This window comes from Myotis yumanensis, unplaced genomic scaffold (genome assembly GCF_028538775.1).
Source record: "Myotis yumanensis isolate MYYU_CA2020_CCGP unplaced genomic scaffold, mMyoYum1.0.hap1 SCAF_1, whole genome shotgun sequence".
Lineage (NCBI taxonomy): Eukaryota > Metazoa > Chordata > Mammalia > Chiroptera > Vespertilionidae > Myotis > Myotis yumanensis.
The window spans coordinates 38,557,482-38,577,266 of record NW_027223752.1 but is presented as its reverse complement, the minus strand read 5'-3'; the positions used below and the strand labels follow the sequence as shown (position 1 = coordinate 38,577,266).

General features: G+C 41.2%; 1 protein-coding gene across 1 annotated transcript in view; it reads right to left on the bottom strand.

The window, feature by feature from the left end:
* Positions 1-13,762, bottom strand: part of KCNH5 (potassium voltage-gated channel subfamily H member 5) — a 255,555-nt gene extending 241,793 nt beyond the window's left edge. The window contains exon 1 of the mRNA XM_070418754.1: positions 13,685-13,762. Within this exon, the coding sequence (XP_070274855.1) occupies positions 13,685-13,757 (73 nt within the window). The 5' untranslated portion in view covers positions 13,758-13,762. The remainder of the gene's footprint in view (positions 1-13,684) is intronic.
* Positions 13,763-19,785: the final 6,023 nt, after the last annotated feature.

The following is a 19,785-nucleotide window of genomic DNA, read 5'->3' as shown; positions in this document are numbered from 1 at the left end:
TGTACACGGCCACACTATAAGCTCCCTTGGGTTGCATTCTTTTTTACTTCAAGGGAATGAAAAGGAAGCTAGATGACAAAGTAATGATGCAGGTGATCTCGACAAGCATCACTCCAATCTGGCTGTCTTCAGTTCTCCCCATCTCACAGAAATCTTCCCTACCTCAATCTATCAATTTATCCCCAAATGCTTGAGTCAAAACCCTGAAAGTTATCCTTATTCTCTCTCATTCATGACATCCAATATATCACTAGACCCTAATAATTCTGAGAGAGAGAGAGAGAGAGAGAGAGAGAGAACAAAAACATGTATGATGCATCCATTTCTCTTCATCTCTACTGCTACCATCCCAGGCCACGCCACCTTCATCTCTTGCCTGGACTATTGTCATAGTCTCCTAGCTGGTCCCCTATCATCCCTCCTTCTCCCTCCAATCCAACTAGTGGTTACACAACAGGATACCCTTGTGGTCAGATCTGACCACTGCACTGGGCTATATTGCAAAAGCCTAGCCCTGAATAGCCAGGTTCCTAATTGACACCCACACCCTTGCTTCCCATCTTACTCTTCTTTTGTCCACAGCAATCCAATTGTACTGGCCTTTGAGCCTCACAAACTTAACCAGTCACTTTCTCTCTCTCCTTGTTAGATGATCAAATCAAATATAAACTGTTCACATGTTTTCTCCTTGCCTGAAATCCTCCTCTGCCCGCTTACCATCTAGATACCTCTTACTTTAGGTCTCAATTGGCACAACTTCCTTAGAAAGACCTTCCCTGACACCATCTCCCACACAAAATTAGTCCCATTATACTTAATCACAGCACCTTCCCTTCTTTCCTCAAATTGCTTACACGATTTGTAATGACATATTTGATGTCAATTTTTTGAATGCCTGTCTTCCTACTAGATTCCAAGTTCCATGAGATCAGGGAACATGTCTGTATACCTGCAAATACTTGTTGCATGATCAAATCAAACATAAACATTCTGATTCCTATTTAAAGTCACATCACAATGAATAATTATTAGAGCAATGCTAGACATTGTCAGGAATATAAATAAGGACCATGCTAGATATTTTTCTTTGAAGAACTGACAATTCTTCAAAAAAATAAAATAAAATAAAATACAAAAATAGCAGATTTCCCTGCACTCTGGAAACTTGTGGTTTTACATCATGAGCATATATTATTTTTTAATCTTGTCTTCTGGGTGAGCTTTATCTATACATATATTTAAGTTTCATAGAACAGTAACAACAAAATAATTCCTGGGTTAAATAGAGTCTTGGCACATGTGGCTAAACAAAAGCATAAATAATTTATATGCCATGACCACATCCACAATGTTGATTTCTCGGAGGTGCATTGCCTTCTACTATATCAATAACAGAATAAAAGGCTACTATCTTTCCTGTCCTTACAATACACCTGTATCCTAACATTCTACAAGGAAATATATATAACTAGAGGCCCAGTGCATGGATTCGTGCACTGGTGGGGTCCCTCGGCCTGGCCTGCAAGGATTGGGCTGAAACCAGCCCAGTACACAGATTCGTCCAGGGTGTGTCCAGCCTGTCTCGCCCAGTCCCAATTGGCTGGACTCCAGCAACAAGCTAAATTACCAGCTGAAGCATCTGCCCCCTGGTGGTCAATGCGCATCATAGTGACTGGTCGAACTGTGGAACAAACAGTCGGACACTTAGTATATTAGGCTTTTATTATATAGGATGGTGTGTGTGAATGTGTGTGTGTCGACAGTGACACAGTGAGACTAATTATTATATAATAATATTGGCAACATTAGGCAGACCATCACTGTGGGAGTTTGAAATACGCAAAAAAAAATCTGTTAATTTATTCAAATGTGTTCAGCTGTCATCAAATTTAAAAATATGCCTCCATGTTTCATCTCCTTCAAGATCAAAGGTACATTTTTAAGTTTCTGTGTTTCTTTGATGGCATTATTTTTCCATTTAACCCAAAGTGGTTCAGAATGCATGAGGTACTTCATATTTCTGAAATTCTAGTGTTGGAATAATAGCAATTTTGTTATAGAAAAATTTCAAAACACACCAAAAAATGTTCAACAATTCAAAGTTACTACTTTTAATAGTTGGTGTTTTGTGCATAAGAAAATGGGCTTTTAAAAAAACACTGGTCAGAATCATTAGAAGGAAAATATGACTGCAATAATGGCTTATAGGACTCATAGTCTCAAAATACAACAAAAAAAAAACCTTTACCTAAATACAGATAATGATGATTTTTTTACTGGATTTTGTTACAATAAAAGTTCTTAAAATACCTAAAGCCATAAGACATTTACTAATTATATAATCTTGGATAAAAGCTAAATCAGTCATAATGTGTTTATCAAGGGAAAAAGTATTGCATATTTAATGATTCAGCATCATTTTTCAATCCTGCGAATAAACAAACCTTGTTTTTACAAATGAATTGTGTCTGTTCTGAAGGGATTATATATTTTCTTTGAAGTTAACCTTTTGAGGCAATCGAACACTAATGACAAGATATCTATGAAGAATTTCAATTAAAAGACTAGTCTAACCTGCACACCTAGTAGAAAAACAAGCAAGGCTTTTCTAAATACATTACTATCCAATTAATTTTCTGAAGCTTTATCCCCCTTTTTTTTAATTTCTACTATCTATGCACTAGGAGCTACAGATCACAAATTAATTCATTTCTCTCCTTTGGTTAGACGTCACTGTGTCAGTTACAAAAAGAGGCTGATATTTCTGCCTTCTTCAGCTTCTCCTAGCTCTGCCACTTACTGAGGTGAGGAGAACTGATATTTCTTTGGCTCTAAGTAATAGACGTGTGTTGCATAGAGAAGGGGTGTCTGTCTGTTTTTGCTTTTTGTGTCTTTTTCTTCAACCTTGATAAAGTGAATCCAAATGCTTTTTAAGCTCAGATCCACCAGTTTATGGAAATCTCAACTCTTAATTCTTTGCTTTCCTCAGGTTAAGAAAACAAAAGAAAAAGGAAAACCTACCTAACCTTACTTACCTTACTTAGAGAAAATAGAAAAAGGTGAATTTTATTATACCCTTACTATGATGAGGCACAGTGCGAGATCCGCTCATTTGTGGCTTTGCTGAGTTTTGCCAGTGACCTTGAAAGGTAGTTATTATAATCCTGGAGAGTCTTAGTGTGTCACTGTAGGTAAAGGCTCAAGCCAGGACAGAAGACTGTGTCATCAAGATGGAAATGCCTTTGCTCTGTTGAGAACACTGTTCTTTGAACTTGAAAATACCCCCACAAAGTTCCAAAAAGATTACCAGTTACCTTGACTATTGTTGCTCAAGTAGAGAGAGAGATTGCTTTAGGAATGAGTAGGATAATGTCTTTCCATCTCTAATTCTTTCTTTGGTCCATGATTATATATATATAAAATAGCTGCATTTGCTGTCACTTACAGACATATTTCATGCCCTAAGATGAGTCAGTATAGTGAATGGGCATAAATTCACTCACTCTGCACCCAGCACTTACAGAGGGTACAAAAGAAGTACATGGCACCATCCAGGTAGTTCAGTTGGGTAAGAGTGTCATCTCAATATGCCAACATTGCAGGTTCAATCCCTGGTCAGGGCACAATAAGAAGCAACAAAATAAGTGGAACAACAAATAAATCTCTCTCTGTCTCTCTCTCTCTGGCTCTCTCTCTCTCTCTCTGTCTGTCCCTCCCTCCCTCCCTCCCTCCCTCTCCATCTTTCTCCCTCCCTCCTTCCCTTTCCTCTTCCCCTCTCCTTCCCCTCTCTCTCTAAAAAGTAATAAATGATTGGGGATTGAACCTGCAACCTTGGCATATTGAGATGGCACTCTTAACCAACTAAACTCCTGGAGGGTGCCATGTATTTCTTTTGTACCTTCCATAAGTGCTGTGTGCAGAATGAGTTAATTAATTTATACCCAGGTGATTGGTAATTATATCACAATACCTTTCACACAAAAATGGGGAAATACCAAAGAAACTAAGTCTGTTTGAAGCCAAAACCAATGATGAATTCAGTTCTGGCCATGTTGAGTTTTAGGTGACTGGTGAGAAGTGTAAGAGGATAAATTGTACAGGCCATTGGAAACCCGGGACTGGAACACAGAGAAGATAGAGCCAGCACAGAGGACAAATGTGCTCTGAAGAGGAGGGTGAAGATATAAGAAAGACCACTGAAGGTTGAACCCAGATGATGGATGACTGTTCAGTCTTCAGAAGGGAGGAGAGGAGAAAAAAGAAGGGATGGAGGGGAGAAAAGGAGAGGCAAAAGGGAACAGAAAGAGAACCCAGGGAAAAGGGCAGGAGGAAGTACAGACATGAAATCCAAAAGGTGAACATGGAGATGGAGAGGGTAGGGGATCACAGTCTCAAATCCTGTGAAGCCAGAAAAATACGAACAAATAAAAGGCCTTTAGATTCATAGGAATGTTCACTTGTATGTAACCCTCTAGGAAGCTTCAACATTACGGTATAGACAGAAATCAGTTGAAAACAGATACAAAAAGAAATGGTGACCAAGAAGTAAAGGCATCAATCACAGATGGTGCATTCAGATTTAAACATCTAAATGATGATAATAACTAACAGCACTGATACGAATACTTATATACCAGTCACTGTTCTTGGCACTTTGCACATATTACCTCTCCAACACCATAAACTAGGTACTATTATTACTTGTATTTTACAGGGGAGAAAACTAGGTACAGATACATAAGTCACAGAGCTAGTAAATATCAGAGCCAGGACTCTAGTATAAACCTCCAGAACCTATGGCTCTTAACGAATGTGTACACTGCCCTCACATTTTTTTTAAAAAAAATCACTATCATTGTGTTCATTATTCACCCCCAGTGCTTAGATCAGTGTCTAGCACACAGTAGGCACTCAATACATTTTTGTTGAATTAATGAATGATTAATTAGAAAGAGTATGAGGATCCAGCAAAAGGATGGGAGTTGTTTTTAAGGGACTTCATTCTGGGATTATTTAAGCTTCATTGAAAAACTCTTCTATTTTCTCAATGCTATAACTATGTCAAAATAAACTCATTATGCTTTAATTTCCCACCCCCCCCCAAAAAAAAAAAAAAAATATATATATATATATATATATATATATATATATATATATGCTGGTAGACAAAAAAAAAAAAGACTTCTAGAGAAGATCAGGATAGAGTTTAACTTTCCTCCTCAATCTAAGTGAGTTATTTGATTTTTTAAGTTAAACTTGGTGGTCTGAGGCTGGTCCTGCAGTCTCTAAATTGCCAAAATCCATTTTCCCTCTTCCACTGAATACAGAATAGGATTGTAAGCTACTCCACAAGGCAAAAACACTCAGAAGATACTTAACCTGGTAAGAATCAATTCTCAATGATAAAACTTATCATCAGCAACTCCTAACTGCAAAGTTGTTTTAAAAATAATTTAAATGGAATATATAAACTTCTAAACAGTTCTTTCTTGCATAAAATAGTTGAGCTCTTAAGCCCTGGGAGATGTGAACAAAAGTGATGGAAACTATTTCAGCTGTATATCGAGTTGGAATAAAATGAGCATGAGATCACTTACACATTCACCTCCCATGCTCTCATGAGATCCATCTGATTGGCCCTACACAATGCGATTTCCATTTTCAAATGTGCACATTGATTAAGTATTTTAAAGTATGCAATTAATTATACAAGCTTACTTAACAAATTTAATCAGCATTGTTTGGAGGGATCAATTACAGGAGACATAATAAAAAATCATGTATTCAACTAGTACTTAGTGCTATGTGCTCCTCACAGTGGAGGATATAAAGTACTAGAGGCCCGGTGCACAAAAATTTGTGCACTTGGGGTGGTCCCTCAGCCTGGCCTGTGCCCTCTCACAGTCTGGGACCCCTCAGGGGGTGTCCACCTGCTGGCTTAGGCCCGCTCCCCGGGGTATTGGGCCTAAGCTGGCAGTCAGACATCCCTCTGGCAGCCTGGGAGCCCTCGGGGGATGTCCACTTGCCAGCAGGGAGCAGGCCTAAGCTACAGTCCGATATCCTTAGTGCTGGAGGAGGTGGGAGAGGCTCCCACCACCACTGCTGTGCTGGCAGCCATCAGCCTGGCTTGTGGCTGAGCAGAGCTCTCCCTGGGAGGGCACTGACCACCAGGGGGCAGCTCCTGCATTGAGCATCTGCCCCCTGGTGGTCAGTGTCTGTCATAGTGACCAGTCATTCCCAGTCGTTCTGCTGTTAGGGTCAATTTGCATATTACCCTTTTATTATATAGGGTGTGCAAGGTATGACCCATATCCTTGCAGAGCTTAGTTCATATAGGGACATTTTGATGACTTTCCAGTTCTATGTCAGTACCTTTAGGAACTGCTATGATTGTGTACTTTAGCTCAGATCTCAAATCACATATTTCTTGAAATCAATAGGACTTGGTACAGAGTACTTATTTCTCTCATGGGACTAGACCCCAAGAAAGAGAAATTCTTTACAACAAAATTTCAAATAGCTTTTCAGCCACTCTTTCTAAATTACTCTACTCCTTACTTAATTTTTCTACCTTTTTCCATGTGAAAACTTAAAACATCACAAAACTACTTTCAAGAATGTATATAAAGATATTTTTAATAGTAATTATATACAACCAAATACTTAAAAAACATCTAAAACACACACTGATTTATGAGACTATATTATTATTGCCCTCACTCGATCAAATAATTTTTAAGACTAAACCTTTCCAGTATTAACTTCTACATGATACTAAATAAGGATACTTAAATAATTCTTTTTATTCATTCCTCAATGATGAAAAGGAGTCATGCCATACATTATTAAGTCAGAGTATTTGGTGGAATGTAGTGAGGATTTTTTTCAACTTTATTAAGGTACAATTGACAAATAAAAATTGTATATAATTAAGGTATACGACTTGATGGTTTGATGTATGTATACATTGTGAAATGATTACCACAATCAAGCTGATTATTTTATCCAGTACCTCCCATAGTTATCATTTTCATTCCTTTTGGTGTGTGTTACAAGAACATAAGATGGAAATTTTTATAATCCAACTCTGCTATTGGTAAAGGAAAATGTTTTATAAATATCCATTTCTTAGAGCACATCAAAACTACTTCCTTTAACCTCAGTTTCCACAACAGTTACAACTGGTTTTTGGCTGTGACTTGTTATTTATGTTTATTTGTTTTCACGACATAGTTATTTTATTCATAAATTTACTATATGGCATATTTTAATTTTCCCATTAAAACTAATTTTGTTTAGGACATTTCAAAGCATATCTCAGTATGTGGTTTCTAGCCCTCCCAAAAAGAAAAAAAATCCCTATAATCAAGATTCAGACTATAATCAAGATTCTAGGAAATAACACCTCTTAAAGTAGATTACCTCCAATCATATTTTTGGGGTAGTAAATTTGGAGAACTTTGGAGAATATTTGTTTTAACTCTATATTTTATTTTAAAAATTTGGATAATATCAAAATACTAGAATCATATCCTAGGCAAGTAATCATAAATCTGTGCACTATCTGTCAATAAAATCAAGGTATTGTCCTGAACCAATTCCTTCACCAATTTGATATAAATTATATCAAGACATATACTAGGGGACAAATTTTATTAAGATTTCATATATGTATATTCATCTTTCCAGTATGAACATTATTTATGTGGCATTTTCTTTATATTTTATATATATCACCACCATCTGCTAAAGTAAATCTTCCGCTAGTCCAAAATTTATTTAAATTTATTTCTTTACATAAATTGCTTTTACTAATACCCCATTCATACAGTCACAAAAGATTGGTCACCTTCAACTAAAATAAGATTGTCATAATTAAAAGAAATAAATACTTTTCTTCGTTTTACTTTCCTATGTCCTACATTTTAAATATTTTCTTCCAAGAGTAACAACTAACAACATTGATTTTAACCTCCCATCAAACTTGAGGGGGAAAAAGAAAGAAAACAGAACAAAAATATAAGTACTTGGTTCACCTGTGACAGAACCTATAGTGACCTCTTGTGGTAAATCCTAACTACAGAGCTTTGGAGAAGAATACATAGGACCCTTTTTCCTAGGCCAGACCCTGGAGAACGTGGAAGTATTGTTTGTCCATGCTAGCAAACAGCTATTGTTAACAATGAAAGTCAGAGGTAAATATTGACTAAACTAAAGGATTTCTTTTGGGAAATCTAAGCAGTCACTGTCAAAATACTCATAGCTGCTCCCTTCTATCAAAAAAAATATTGTCTATGTTTCTGTTCGTAGGGCAGTTAAAAGATGGTGAGGTACATGGATTTTGTGCATACCCTACTTCTGGAATCAAGCAAAAGGTAGACAACAGTGAATGTCTTCAATTCTAATGAAGACAACAGTGTCCTGGGGTAACCAGCTCTCTAGTCAGGGAAGTGCTGCATTTGTTATATAATGCAGCGTGGGCTCTAAAGCCAGAGACAATCCTCTGGCTTATTTGTAAATATTATTTAGGAAGCTGTCAGTATAATTTCAACCTCTATGATATCGTCATAGTGAAGAGGTACATTATAATACCTGAGTAAACCAATGCTTCTAAAATACTACATAGTTTTATCAATATTTCCTGAATAGTGGTTTAGATGTTAAAGAAAATCTTCCAAGAAAAAAATATCAAGAAATTTATACCCAAAATAGCCATTTTTTTCACCATTTCTTTTAAAGTGCATAATGCTTAAAAGTTGTTATTCCTTTCTTGTTTTGGTTTTAAATCACTAGTTTCTCTATTTCTTCTCCCACGGGTTCTCCTTTAAGATCCCAGTCTTTACAAATATTAATTACAGTACAAAAATAATTGTGGATAGTCCTATAAGAAATCACTGAGTAAAGAAATGGCTGTGCAACCTGAGTACCTCTAGAAAGGTTGAAATTGAGTATCTTGAACTGCTCTTGAAAGTTAAGTGGTTCATAAAATACTACCGCTTCTGCCTTCTTTCCTGGGCCCATTTTTTCTCTAAAGAGAAAAACATTTCTAGTTTTTCATAATGCTAAAAATGTTAAAGAGTAATACTTAATTTCTAATAAAAATACATTATTTCCGAAATTAGAATTTTTCGAAATGGCAACCTAGTTCACCATCACCCAAAATAACCACTTCTGCCGACTTCTCAAGGAATCAAAGACAACATCTGAATAGCAAGTGCTGCCAAAGATATAATCAGATTGAAGACCTTGGAAATGTTTTGTTTTGTTCTCTAATCTAAAATTCCCACCTAATAGTTCTGAAAACTGTTGTTTTATTTCAGTGATTTTTCCCTTTACCCAGGAGCTTACTGCTCCTTACAGCCTAATATATGTTGATGAATAGCTTACATAAATAATTGAAATTAAAATAATGGAAGATAGCCTAATAATATTTCAGACACAGATTTGGTCAATAGCACTTTGGGCCGGAAACTTTATATGGTGTTATGAACTCACTATATAGTTCCCAAACTTTTTCTACCTACCAATTTATTCCTGCTGCTAGCCAAAAAAATAATGTACCTAAACCTTGCTTTTTATACTTTTGACCTTTACAACTTCTTGGAGTAATAATGTGCTCTCTATACCTACTGGAATCACATGCCAAGAATCCGTGATTTCCTTTTATTGGTCTAAAATGATCTTGCCTTTTATCTTTAAACTGAAAGAAGGAGTTTCAGTATATCTCTAATATGTTGGTATTTGTCTATAAAGTGTGTGTGTATCCATCCTACTCAATGGCCCTCATTATTTTATTTTACAGACTTTGAATCACCAGTAATAATCTGAAATGCCTTCCCATAACAGACTGAGTTAACTAAATAAGGAAAATAAAAACCCCACATCAGGAGGTGTGAAATAACAGCAAATAGGCTACAGTGCTACTCTAGGGCACAGAATATAGCACCATTATTCTGGGAAATTGCAACTGAGAAGTTTGGAATTTTATTAGGAATGCCTCATGTTTAAAAAGTATACCCAAATATACCACACTCCTTGCTCTTTGGTTCTGCATCATCAAGAAGTTCTCTGATGGTTTTCTAATTGGCTGAGATTTCAGCTCATTAGTGATATCCATGGACAAATAAGCCTGTTTTGTTTTTGCTTTGTGTCTGTTTCCCTTTCATGTCTAATCTCTCTTCCTCCCTCCCTCCCTCCCTCCCTCCCCCATCCCTCTGTATTTCTGTTTCTACATTTCTGTGTGTGTGAGAAAGAGAGGGTTTTCTACTGCATCTATCTTTGTATCTAGGTGGATGCTGGTCATTATGTTTATCTGTGTGCATCTCTATGTATATGTCTCTATGTCATCCGACTCTCACTAAAAGATCTGATCTTTTCATAAGAAAGAAATGATGTTGTATCAGAAAGAGAAGCATTTCAAGGGGTAAAAGTAAACAGACAATCCCAGGCTATCTCTCCAGTTCTTAAATATATTGGGAGTACTGCCTGCTTTTCTTTCTTTTTCTACTAAAGCTCTACCAACACTTCACTTTCAATGTTGTTAATTTAGAGCAAGCATGTCAAACTCAAAGGCTAACACAGGCCAAATAAACAAGGTTTAAGTTTATGTGGGCTGCAAAAAAACAAAAGCTTCAATTTTCATAGAAATGTAGGTTTATTCTTAAAAGTACAGTATAAAAAAAAAAAAAGAACAAGATCAATGATAGCCCTAACCAGTTTGGCTCTGTGGATAGAGCATCGGCCTGTGGACTTGAGGGTCCCAGGTACGATTCTGGTCAAGGGCATGTACCTTGGTTGCGGGCACATCCCCAGTAGGGTGTGTGCTGGAGGCAGCTGATCAATGTTTCTCTCTCATTGATGTTTCTAACTCTCTACCCCTCTCCCTTCCTCTCTGTAAAAAATCAATAAAATATTTTTTTTTAAAAAGAGCAATGATAAAATTAATGTTTTCTTCTTGACACTTGCATCTCTTCTCTGCTACTATCTTTCCTGCTTCGGGGGAAATCTTATTCACATCGATTACTTCAAAACTGACCCAAGGTGAATGTCAGTAATCCTGGATCTGACAATTAGTTCCTTTCAAATTGTAAATACCTGCTCACACCGTTATATTGGCTGGGCCACAAAAATATTCATTGTGGGTCACATACGGCCCGCGGGCTGTGAGTTTGACATGCTTGATTTAGAGAATAGTGAAATCTTCACTGAGATGAACTCGATCTGTGAGAATTCTGAAGAGCATTTTCTCTGTTAATCTCAATTAAACAATTTCTCAGAATGAATTTATTTCTCGGCCAAGTCATATAGAAATGGCAATTATGGGATACTCTCACATGAATATGTAGACCAACTTAATACTGTGATTCTTATTTTCCAGGGTTCTTCCTATGTAAGTGGTTCTGAGACTTTCCAGTACTTATTACATACACCTGTGCATATACTAACCTTAAGTATCTAACACAATTCAAACACAGCTCAGAGCTTTTGAGTAGTGGTATTAAAAGTTACCCATAAGCGCTTAGAGATGGTATGTAAAATGCCTAAACAGATAAATTTCCATTTGCACTAGGTGTTATCCATGGCAAGAACCAATGAACCAATGAAGCATTATAAGCATGACATGTGGAAAAGATAGAACAGTCATTCATTTAGATGGGAGAAGTAAAATGGAGGCAACAGAAGCAGATATTTCTAAGCCACACAAGGTAAGTCTCAATTTCATGGTTTATCTGAAATAAAAGGTAATCTAAAAACCCGCGCACAGTTCCGGTCTGTATATGAAGTTTCAAAGATGCTGAATTAGTAAACTTCAGTCAAAGAACTGTGACCTTCTGGTTACCCTGTAGAGCATCAGAGAGCCCATGGTTTTATTCTTTATTCTGAAAGAACTCAAGGGGATGAGAAAGCTGAAATAAGACTCACGTATTTTAAATAACTAATTCTAATAACCTTTAAATTTCCCAAACTGGTTGTTTTAACAGTAATATCCCCTTGTACTTGAGGTCTTGAATAACAGGAATACAAAAAGGTAATAGACAAACATAGAAATTGCCTACCATTGTAAATTTATATTTTACATCATCATAGAAATCAAAAACACATTTGAAATTACACTGCAATGGCTAAAAAAATATTATAGGTTTCTTAAATTAGATCAGGCCAATTCGCTTTTTTTTTTTCAACCCAGAAAGTCTACTCTAGACTTGTATAGTATCAGGTACTGACCACAGTGGAAGAAATAAAGTTACACGTCAGAACTTTATGAAAAATAGCTTGGGACATTTAAATATACATAGTCCCAAAATCAGGGGAAATATGTTCAAACCTAGTTTTAGAAGGGATCCTCATATAAGAATTAATATAATATATTCTACTAATTCAGGGAAAGCATAATTATATTTAATGATTTACTGTCATTTGAGGGTGCTTTGGTCTTATCCACTAGGCAGGGAACTTCTTCGGAACTGAAGTGTCTTAATCATTGCTTTATCCAAAGGACCCCACAGAGGGTCTTGTTGTATAAGGCACCCAAAAATATATTGTTTTAATGAATGGGCAAATGAATAAATAAACAGTTATGGAAATACAGAGAGGATTTCAATTGCCTTGGTCTAAGCTCTACACTAATCAATATGCAGAAATGTCTCATAATTCTCCAAGCAAGGGATCTCAAAATAAAATACAGGCCTCTAAAGGGGAAGGGGGGAGCACTTTAAAGGATACTTTACATATCTTCCTTATAAAATTTGAAAATTATGTAAAAGAATTAAAAACAAGTAGAAGATGTAGAGATTTCCGTAAAATGCAACGTTTACAAGGTCTTATAATGTGAACTATATAAGCATCACCATTCGGAGCATCTTGGAGGAAATAAATGCATAAATGGTGGTATTTTAAAGACACTTTAAGGTAAGAAAACCTTCACATCAGTAGCCAGGTAAAATAGCATTTTTAAAATTCTTTCTCCAGTTATTATAAAAGCACAGAAGCTATTGCTTCCCTTCTAATTGCTCCTGTTTAAGTCAAATCAAATATCACATGAATCATTATAGGTCAATGCACAATTAAAAAAAGAAAAGAAAGAAACTTTCAACACAAATGTGACCATGGTAACTGTCTTCCCATTGTTCAAGTCCCCTCTTCATGAGGTCCAACTTCAATTCCTCTCCCTGGTCCAAGGTTCCCTTCAGCAGTACCCACTGGGCCCAAAAGCCAGACTGAATCTTATCAAGTCGCCACTTTTGCAGTCATTCCCAACTTGAGGGAAACCCTTGCACTGAGATTAACTAAACTCTAAGAATTTGTTCAGTCTCTGCCACCTACTTGGGTGCGGGAGGGCGGTGTGGAAAGAGGATGAACAAGAAAACATCCCTCAACAAACTGAAACTCAACTCTATTCTCTAGACGTGTCTACACCCTGCCAGCTCCCCCTTAGCTCCCTCCGGTTCCTGGTTCTGGACAGGTGGGAGGGGGGTGCGCACGTCGGGAGGAGGGTATGCAACTAACTTTCCACCACCGCCTCATTCCTGCCCCCACCCCAAATCAGGTCCAGCTAGTAGCTGAAGCCTCCAGGTAGGGTTGTCTGCATCCCCCACCCGCTCTGGGAGAGGGGTGGGATGGGGAGGATGGGGGGCGCGCGTGGGCAGGACAGCAGCGGGGTGTTTTGAACTGCAACTCTTCTTACCACTGGAGCGTCTGACGATGTTCTCCAAAAATGTGTTCTGCGGTGCCACCAGCCCTCTCTTGCCCCCCGGCATCCTGGGTCTGGAGAGCGGCGGCCAGGATCCGCGGCGGGGGAGGGGGGGATGCAGGAAGAGAAGGTAGAGGAAGAGGAGGAAAAGGTGGAAGAGAAGATGGAGCCGAGAGAAGAGGGGGCGCGGCGGCGGCGGCGGGGTCCCCAGACTGTGTCTCCAGCCCGACCCGGATGAGCAGCTCTGGGGAGGAGGACCAGGCAGTTCATGGTAGTAGCGCTCCCCCGGCCGCCGCTGCCCAGACTGTGGCGGTGCCGCACACGGGGCTCTGGAACTGCAGGCTCAGCGGGGCACAATGCGCCTGCGCCGCCCCCGCTGTCGCTGTCCCGCCGGTGCTGATGCTCAAGCTGCTGCTGAGGCTGCAGCCGCGGTGGCCGTCGCCTGGGCGCGGGCTCAGCATGTCTCCCCCTGCCCCGCGCCCCGGGGCGGGGGAGCGGGAAGAGCCAACTCGAGCGCCTCTCTTCCCGTCTCTCCTGGCCAGACCCAGACCCCTTCACGGCGCCTTCCTCTCCCCCGGCCCCAGCCCACCCCCCTCGCGCAGCTGGATCAAGGCTGCCTGCCGAGCCCAACTTCAGCCGGGCTGCGCGCCTCGGGTCCACTCCTCTCTCCCTGGAGATCGAGGCAAAACTCGCCGTCCAGGGGCCGCGGAGTGGGAGAGGAAGTGGGAGAAGCAGCAGGAGCCAGAGAGGGCAATGGGCAATCGGAGGGATCACGGGTCGGCTTCTCCCGCCGGGGTCTCGAGCCCCAAGCTCCCCCAAGCTCCGGCTCCGCAGAGGCTGAGCGCTGAGCAGGGACTGACTGGGCGGCGCGCGGGGACGCAGAGCAGCCACCTGACGCTGCTGCGCCCCCTCCCCCCTTTGGGGCTCGGCTCGCGGAGCTCAACGCTGGAGCTTCCAGCGCCTGCGCCCGCCCTTCCCCGCGGAGCCAGCAGAGTCTACACGCAAATGGCCCCTGCGCCCCAGGCTGGTCTGGCGCCGGGGGCTGCAGCCGAACAGGGGAGCTTCCCAGGGCGAGCGCTGGAGCACGGGGCGAGCCCGGCCACCTCTGCGAAGTTGCTGAACAGATTGCACTTAACGCTGGGAGTAGGGAAAGAGGGTGAATGATTTCCACCACCGCAGAGGGGGCGCGGGCAGCGTTTGCGGTGGAAACCAGGGACAGCGGTGGGAGCAAAGCTGGGCAGGGCTGGGAGTGCCCACAGGATTCGTCCCTAACAACCCTCTATCTGCCCGCACCCGGGAACAGGAGTGCAACCCTTAGAAACGGAGTCCAAAAGGCGAAATCTACTATGGAGAGGGGGAAATGGCATAGGTGAGAAGGCAGCGGGGAGAGAAGGAGAGAAAAGGAGCTCACGCCCCGGCATCGTCTTTTATCCAAGACAGTGGTTCTCAAAGTGGTCCCACCTGCTAGCACCTCCCAAAAACTTGTTAGAAATGCAAATTACGAGGCTCTATCTACTACGGCAGAGAAGGAACTAGGGGCGAGGGCCAACAATCTGTTTCAATAAGCCTTCCAGGTAAATATTGCATGCTCCAGTCTGAGAAGCAACGATCTATCGAAGGCTTCCTCTCCACCTGGACCTGTTGAGAACCGACGATTGCATAAGCAGGGTCAAGGCGGGGTAGGGGGGGCAAAACGTGCACTGCGGCGGGGTCAGAGGCTGCTGGTGTGGGAAAGCATGAAACAGTGACGGCAAACGGAAAGTTGGGCAGAGTGTCCCCTTTCCTGGGGTCAGAATATGCTGGTAATGCCTGTTAGAAATGGTCAAGGCTTTGTTGCCCAGAAGCACAGGGAATCCCTGGGCGGGGCTCAAAGGAAATATCTCCTGCTCGGTGCCAGACCACAGCCTGAAGGAAAAGAAGGGAGGGGCGGTGCCTGACTTTGGAACCCCCTAGATTACCAGCCACGGGGCTGCAGTTACCATCACTCTGTCTCCTGAGCACCCCAGAATCAGGGCCCTCGTCTGTGGCTGAGACATAACTGCATAACCAGGATCTGGGCTTTAGCTTGGGGTCATTTGTTTCCTCTGCTCTCACAGAGCTTAGGCAGCTGAGCAAACCCAGAGGTTGACTGGAGGCAAAGAACAGTTTGCTCGGCTAGGATTCTTTCCATCAAAAAATCAAGAGATTCTGTGGAATAACAGTAGGCTATTTTAGCTTTCTACCCAAGCACTGCTGGTGGTGCACTGTGCAAGCATCTTCCCTACAGCTAGAATGCCTTCGCAATACACCGGGGCGTCTAAGTTGAATAACAAGGGACTGGAGCACACACTGGATCCTTGTGGTTCGCCTGCCTCCTGCAGGAGTCAAAGATGTAGCTGAGGTTACAGCTCCTTCCCTGCAGTTAACAGGGTGTGTGTAAGCAGAGGGGAGCTGGAGAGACATTTCCCCTTGGGTGAGTTTTGGGAGTTTTTTTCCTTTTTATTAAATTTATTGGGGTGACACCAGTTAACAAAATTATACCAGTTTCAGATACACAATTCTACAGCACATCATCTGTACACTTCTATTATGTGTCCATCTCCCCAAGTCAAGTCTCCATCCATCACCATTTATCCCCCCTATACTCTCCTCCACCTCCTCCAGCCCCCTCTCTCTGTCAGCAATCACCACACTGTTGTTCATGTCCATGAGATTTTTCTCTTTTTTATTTTCTTTTTTGCTCAATCCCTCCAACATCCCCACCCAACCTCCAAAGAGAACATACAAATAGCCAATAGATATATGAAAAGATGCTCAACGTCACTAAGCATCAGAGAAATGCAAATTAAAAACCTCCGTTGCCTGACTGCATGGCCCAGTGGTTGAGCATATCCACCTATGAACCATGAGGTTACAGTTCGATTCCCTGTCAGGGCACGTGCCCAGGTTGCCGGGTTATGCAGGAAGCAGCCAATCAATGATTCTCTCTCATCATTGATGTTTCTGTCTCTCTCCTCTCCCTTCCTCTCTGAAATCAATAAAAATGTTAAAAAAAAAAAAAAAAAACCCTGGGTAAGTTTTATATGACCTGTGTTCATGGTCACTAGCTTGGTATACAGACATCATGGTCCTAGACCAGAAATTTTCAACCTGTGTGCCACAAGAATTTTTAAAATTTAGTGAGGAGCACAGACTATTTAGTGAGGAGAACTGACCTCTTTTCCCTTAGATTGTCAAGTTAAAAAAGGACAACAGCCAACACAGCAATAGCTATCTGGTGTGGATGAATCAAAAGTATATCAATTTCTTGTCAAATTGGCAAAAATCTATATATATAAAAGCCTAAGTGACCGTTAAGATCGAACAACCAAAACAACTGGTTGCTATAACACGCACTGACCACCAGCGCACTGACCACCAGTGCACTGACCACCAGCGGAAAGACACTCAACATAGGAGCTGCCCCCTGGTGGTCAGTTGGCTCCCACAGCCAACCTCCCATGATTGGCCAACCTCTCCCTCCCCACAGCCAGCCAGCCCAATCAGCCCAAATGGGGGGGTGGCGGGGGGGGGGGGGCTGGTGGCCAACCTTTCACAGTTTCTCTCCCTGGCCGGCCAATCACCCACGTCCCCACCCCCAGCCGGCCAGCCCCAGTGATCAGATCAACCTGATCAGGGGGCGGGCTGACCAGCCAACCTCCCGTGGCCCTTGCTCCCTCTCCCCACTGGCCCGGCCCAAATGGGCCCCAATCGCAGGTCAAGCCAAGGGACCTACCTGTGCACGAATTCATGCACCAGGCCTCTAAAATATATATATATAAATTTGGTGTGCCACAGAATTTTAGTGATTAGTTTATGTGCACCGTGAGATGAAAAGGGTTGAAAATTGCTATCCTAGACTAATCAACCATTCATAGACTGGGGTGTGAACAGGCAGGCTAATCTTTTTAAAGTATGTACCTATATAACTTATAGATTGCTATCCTAGACTTCTAATGTGATATGATAAATCCATCATCAACATTAAAAGGAAATATTTCAAATCTATATGTTGTTTTGCACCTCACCAGCTGCCCACTCTTGCCTCTGGGTATTGATATAAAACCTCAGCTTCCCAGCATTTCCCATCCAGTATAAATATCCCTGTTCTAAATCACTCCTCTGTGGGTGTATTAGCTCACACTTCCCAAAGAGGAAACTCTTTTGGACTCCATTAAGACACAGTCACAGTTACTGGTAGAACTTCCCGCTCGTTGCCATTTGCAGATTTAATTAAAAATGGCATTTATCCTTTCTTCTTTGTCCTTAATAACTGCATAGCATTATAACTTTTGGATTCTTTTCATTGTTGTAAAAATTGGAATTATAAATATCAAATTCTTGGTTTACACACTTTTCTTAATCCGTTTTAAATTTTCATTTCATAGAGGAAGAAACAGACTCAGAGATGAAGTGCCTAGTCCCAGATGACAGGGTGCTTTAGAGGCTGCAATGAGACTAGAATCGGGTCTCCTGACCCTGTAGCCAGAGCTCCTTGTAAATAATAGAAAATGATCTGATTTTTGGCTTATGTGGTAATAACCAGCAACATCCAGTGACCTCTGTTGCCATCATTCATTTTGTAGCACTAGAGGGAAGAGAAACCCTTGACAACTTGCAACAGCTCATAATCAAAATAGAATTTAAGAAAATGGAGCGGCACCGTATGGACTTACTGCCCATGTGCTGGCAGATGACAGCAAGGTGCCAATACAGCATTTCAAAAGCATTTTGCAGAGTCCATATGTTATAACCAAACTGCAGGACTTCACAGGTGAGAGACGGGAATCTAAAAGCTTCAGTGTCACACAGAGGGTTTCTTTTTGTTTGTTTAGGGCAAACATTCCATTTTAAAGCAGAATCATTTGTCCTTTCTTCCTCTCTTGAGGAACTGCAATTAGAGTAGTGTCGTGGTGTCATCTGTCTGTGAGAACCAAGAGTTCTACTACCCAGAGGTGTTTGCTGACTCCCAGGTCACAGCCATGAAATGAACAAAAGCTGGCTGAGCTGCAGGTATGTTCCTGTCTAACAGCAGCTAAAGCAAAAATGAAGACCTAGAAAGCTGATATATTAAGCAGTGATGGTTTCTAACTACTGCTGCTTGGCTGGAGGATTCTTTTATCAAGCACCCCTCCTTAGAGAATTTTTAAATATAGTATGTCAGTGGCTGTAATTACATGTAAACTCTCAGAAATGCATCAGAAATAGGTACGGTCTGACGATATTTAATCCCTTCTGTGAAAATGGCCTACCCACAACTCTGCAGGGGAATGATTTTTGTCCCCATCCCTGCACTGTTTCTGAGCTAGCCTCAGCAAAGGTATGAGGTACATACTAGTACAATCTTTGAATGCTAAATGGGTGGCTCTGATCGGGAGGAAAGAGAGAAAGGAAGAAAGGAAAGTGCCAGAAGTTGGTCTCCATCCTGGCCTCCAGGGTTGGTCTCATTAGCAGTAGTATCAGTTCCAACCATTTCCTCCTCCCCAGCCCATTCTCCAAGTCTCACGCTCTGCCTCCCCCCAGAGCCCTACCCGAGCTCTAGCAGTGAAATATCCAGACATTACTCAATCCCTCTGCATGCAAAGACCCACTTACACTTATAACCTTCTTCCTCCCCCCTCTCTGCACCCCCTCCCTGAATCTAAATTGAGCAAAAGCAGGCTAAAGATGTAGTACTGCATCAAGAGAGGTTCAATGCTTGGACTCTGGATCCATACTGCCTGGAATTTAATTTTGCATCTGCCACTTACTAACTATATGACCTAGGGCAAATTATTTAGCCTCAACCTCCCCCTCTATAAAATGGGGATAAAATTACCTACTTAACAGGGCTGTTACGAGAATTAAATGAGTTCCTATTTGAAAGCCATTACAATCATATCTGGCACGTAATAAGCACTATGTAAGTGTTTGTAAGTAAATAAGCCTTTTTATCACCTTCTACTTTCCATTTACAACAAAAGCTGGAGGTGTTGGTCATGAATAATGTTCACCAACATCCGGTTGCCTTTTCCACCTCCTTGCAATGAGCTGTGGCCAAAAACTAGTTCTAGTCAATGAAATGTGAATGGAGGTGA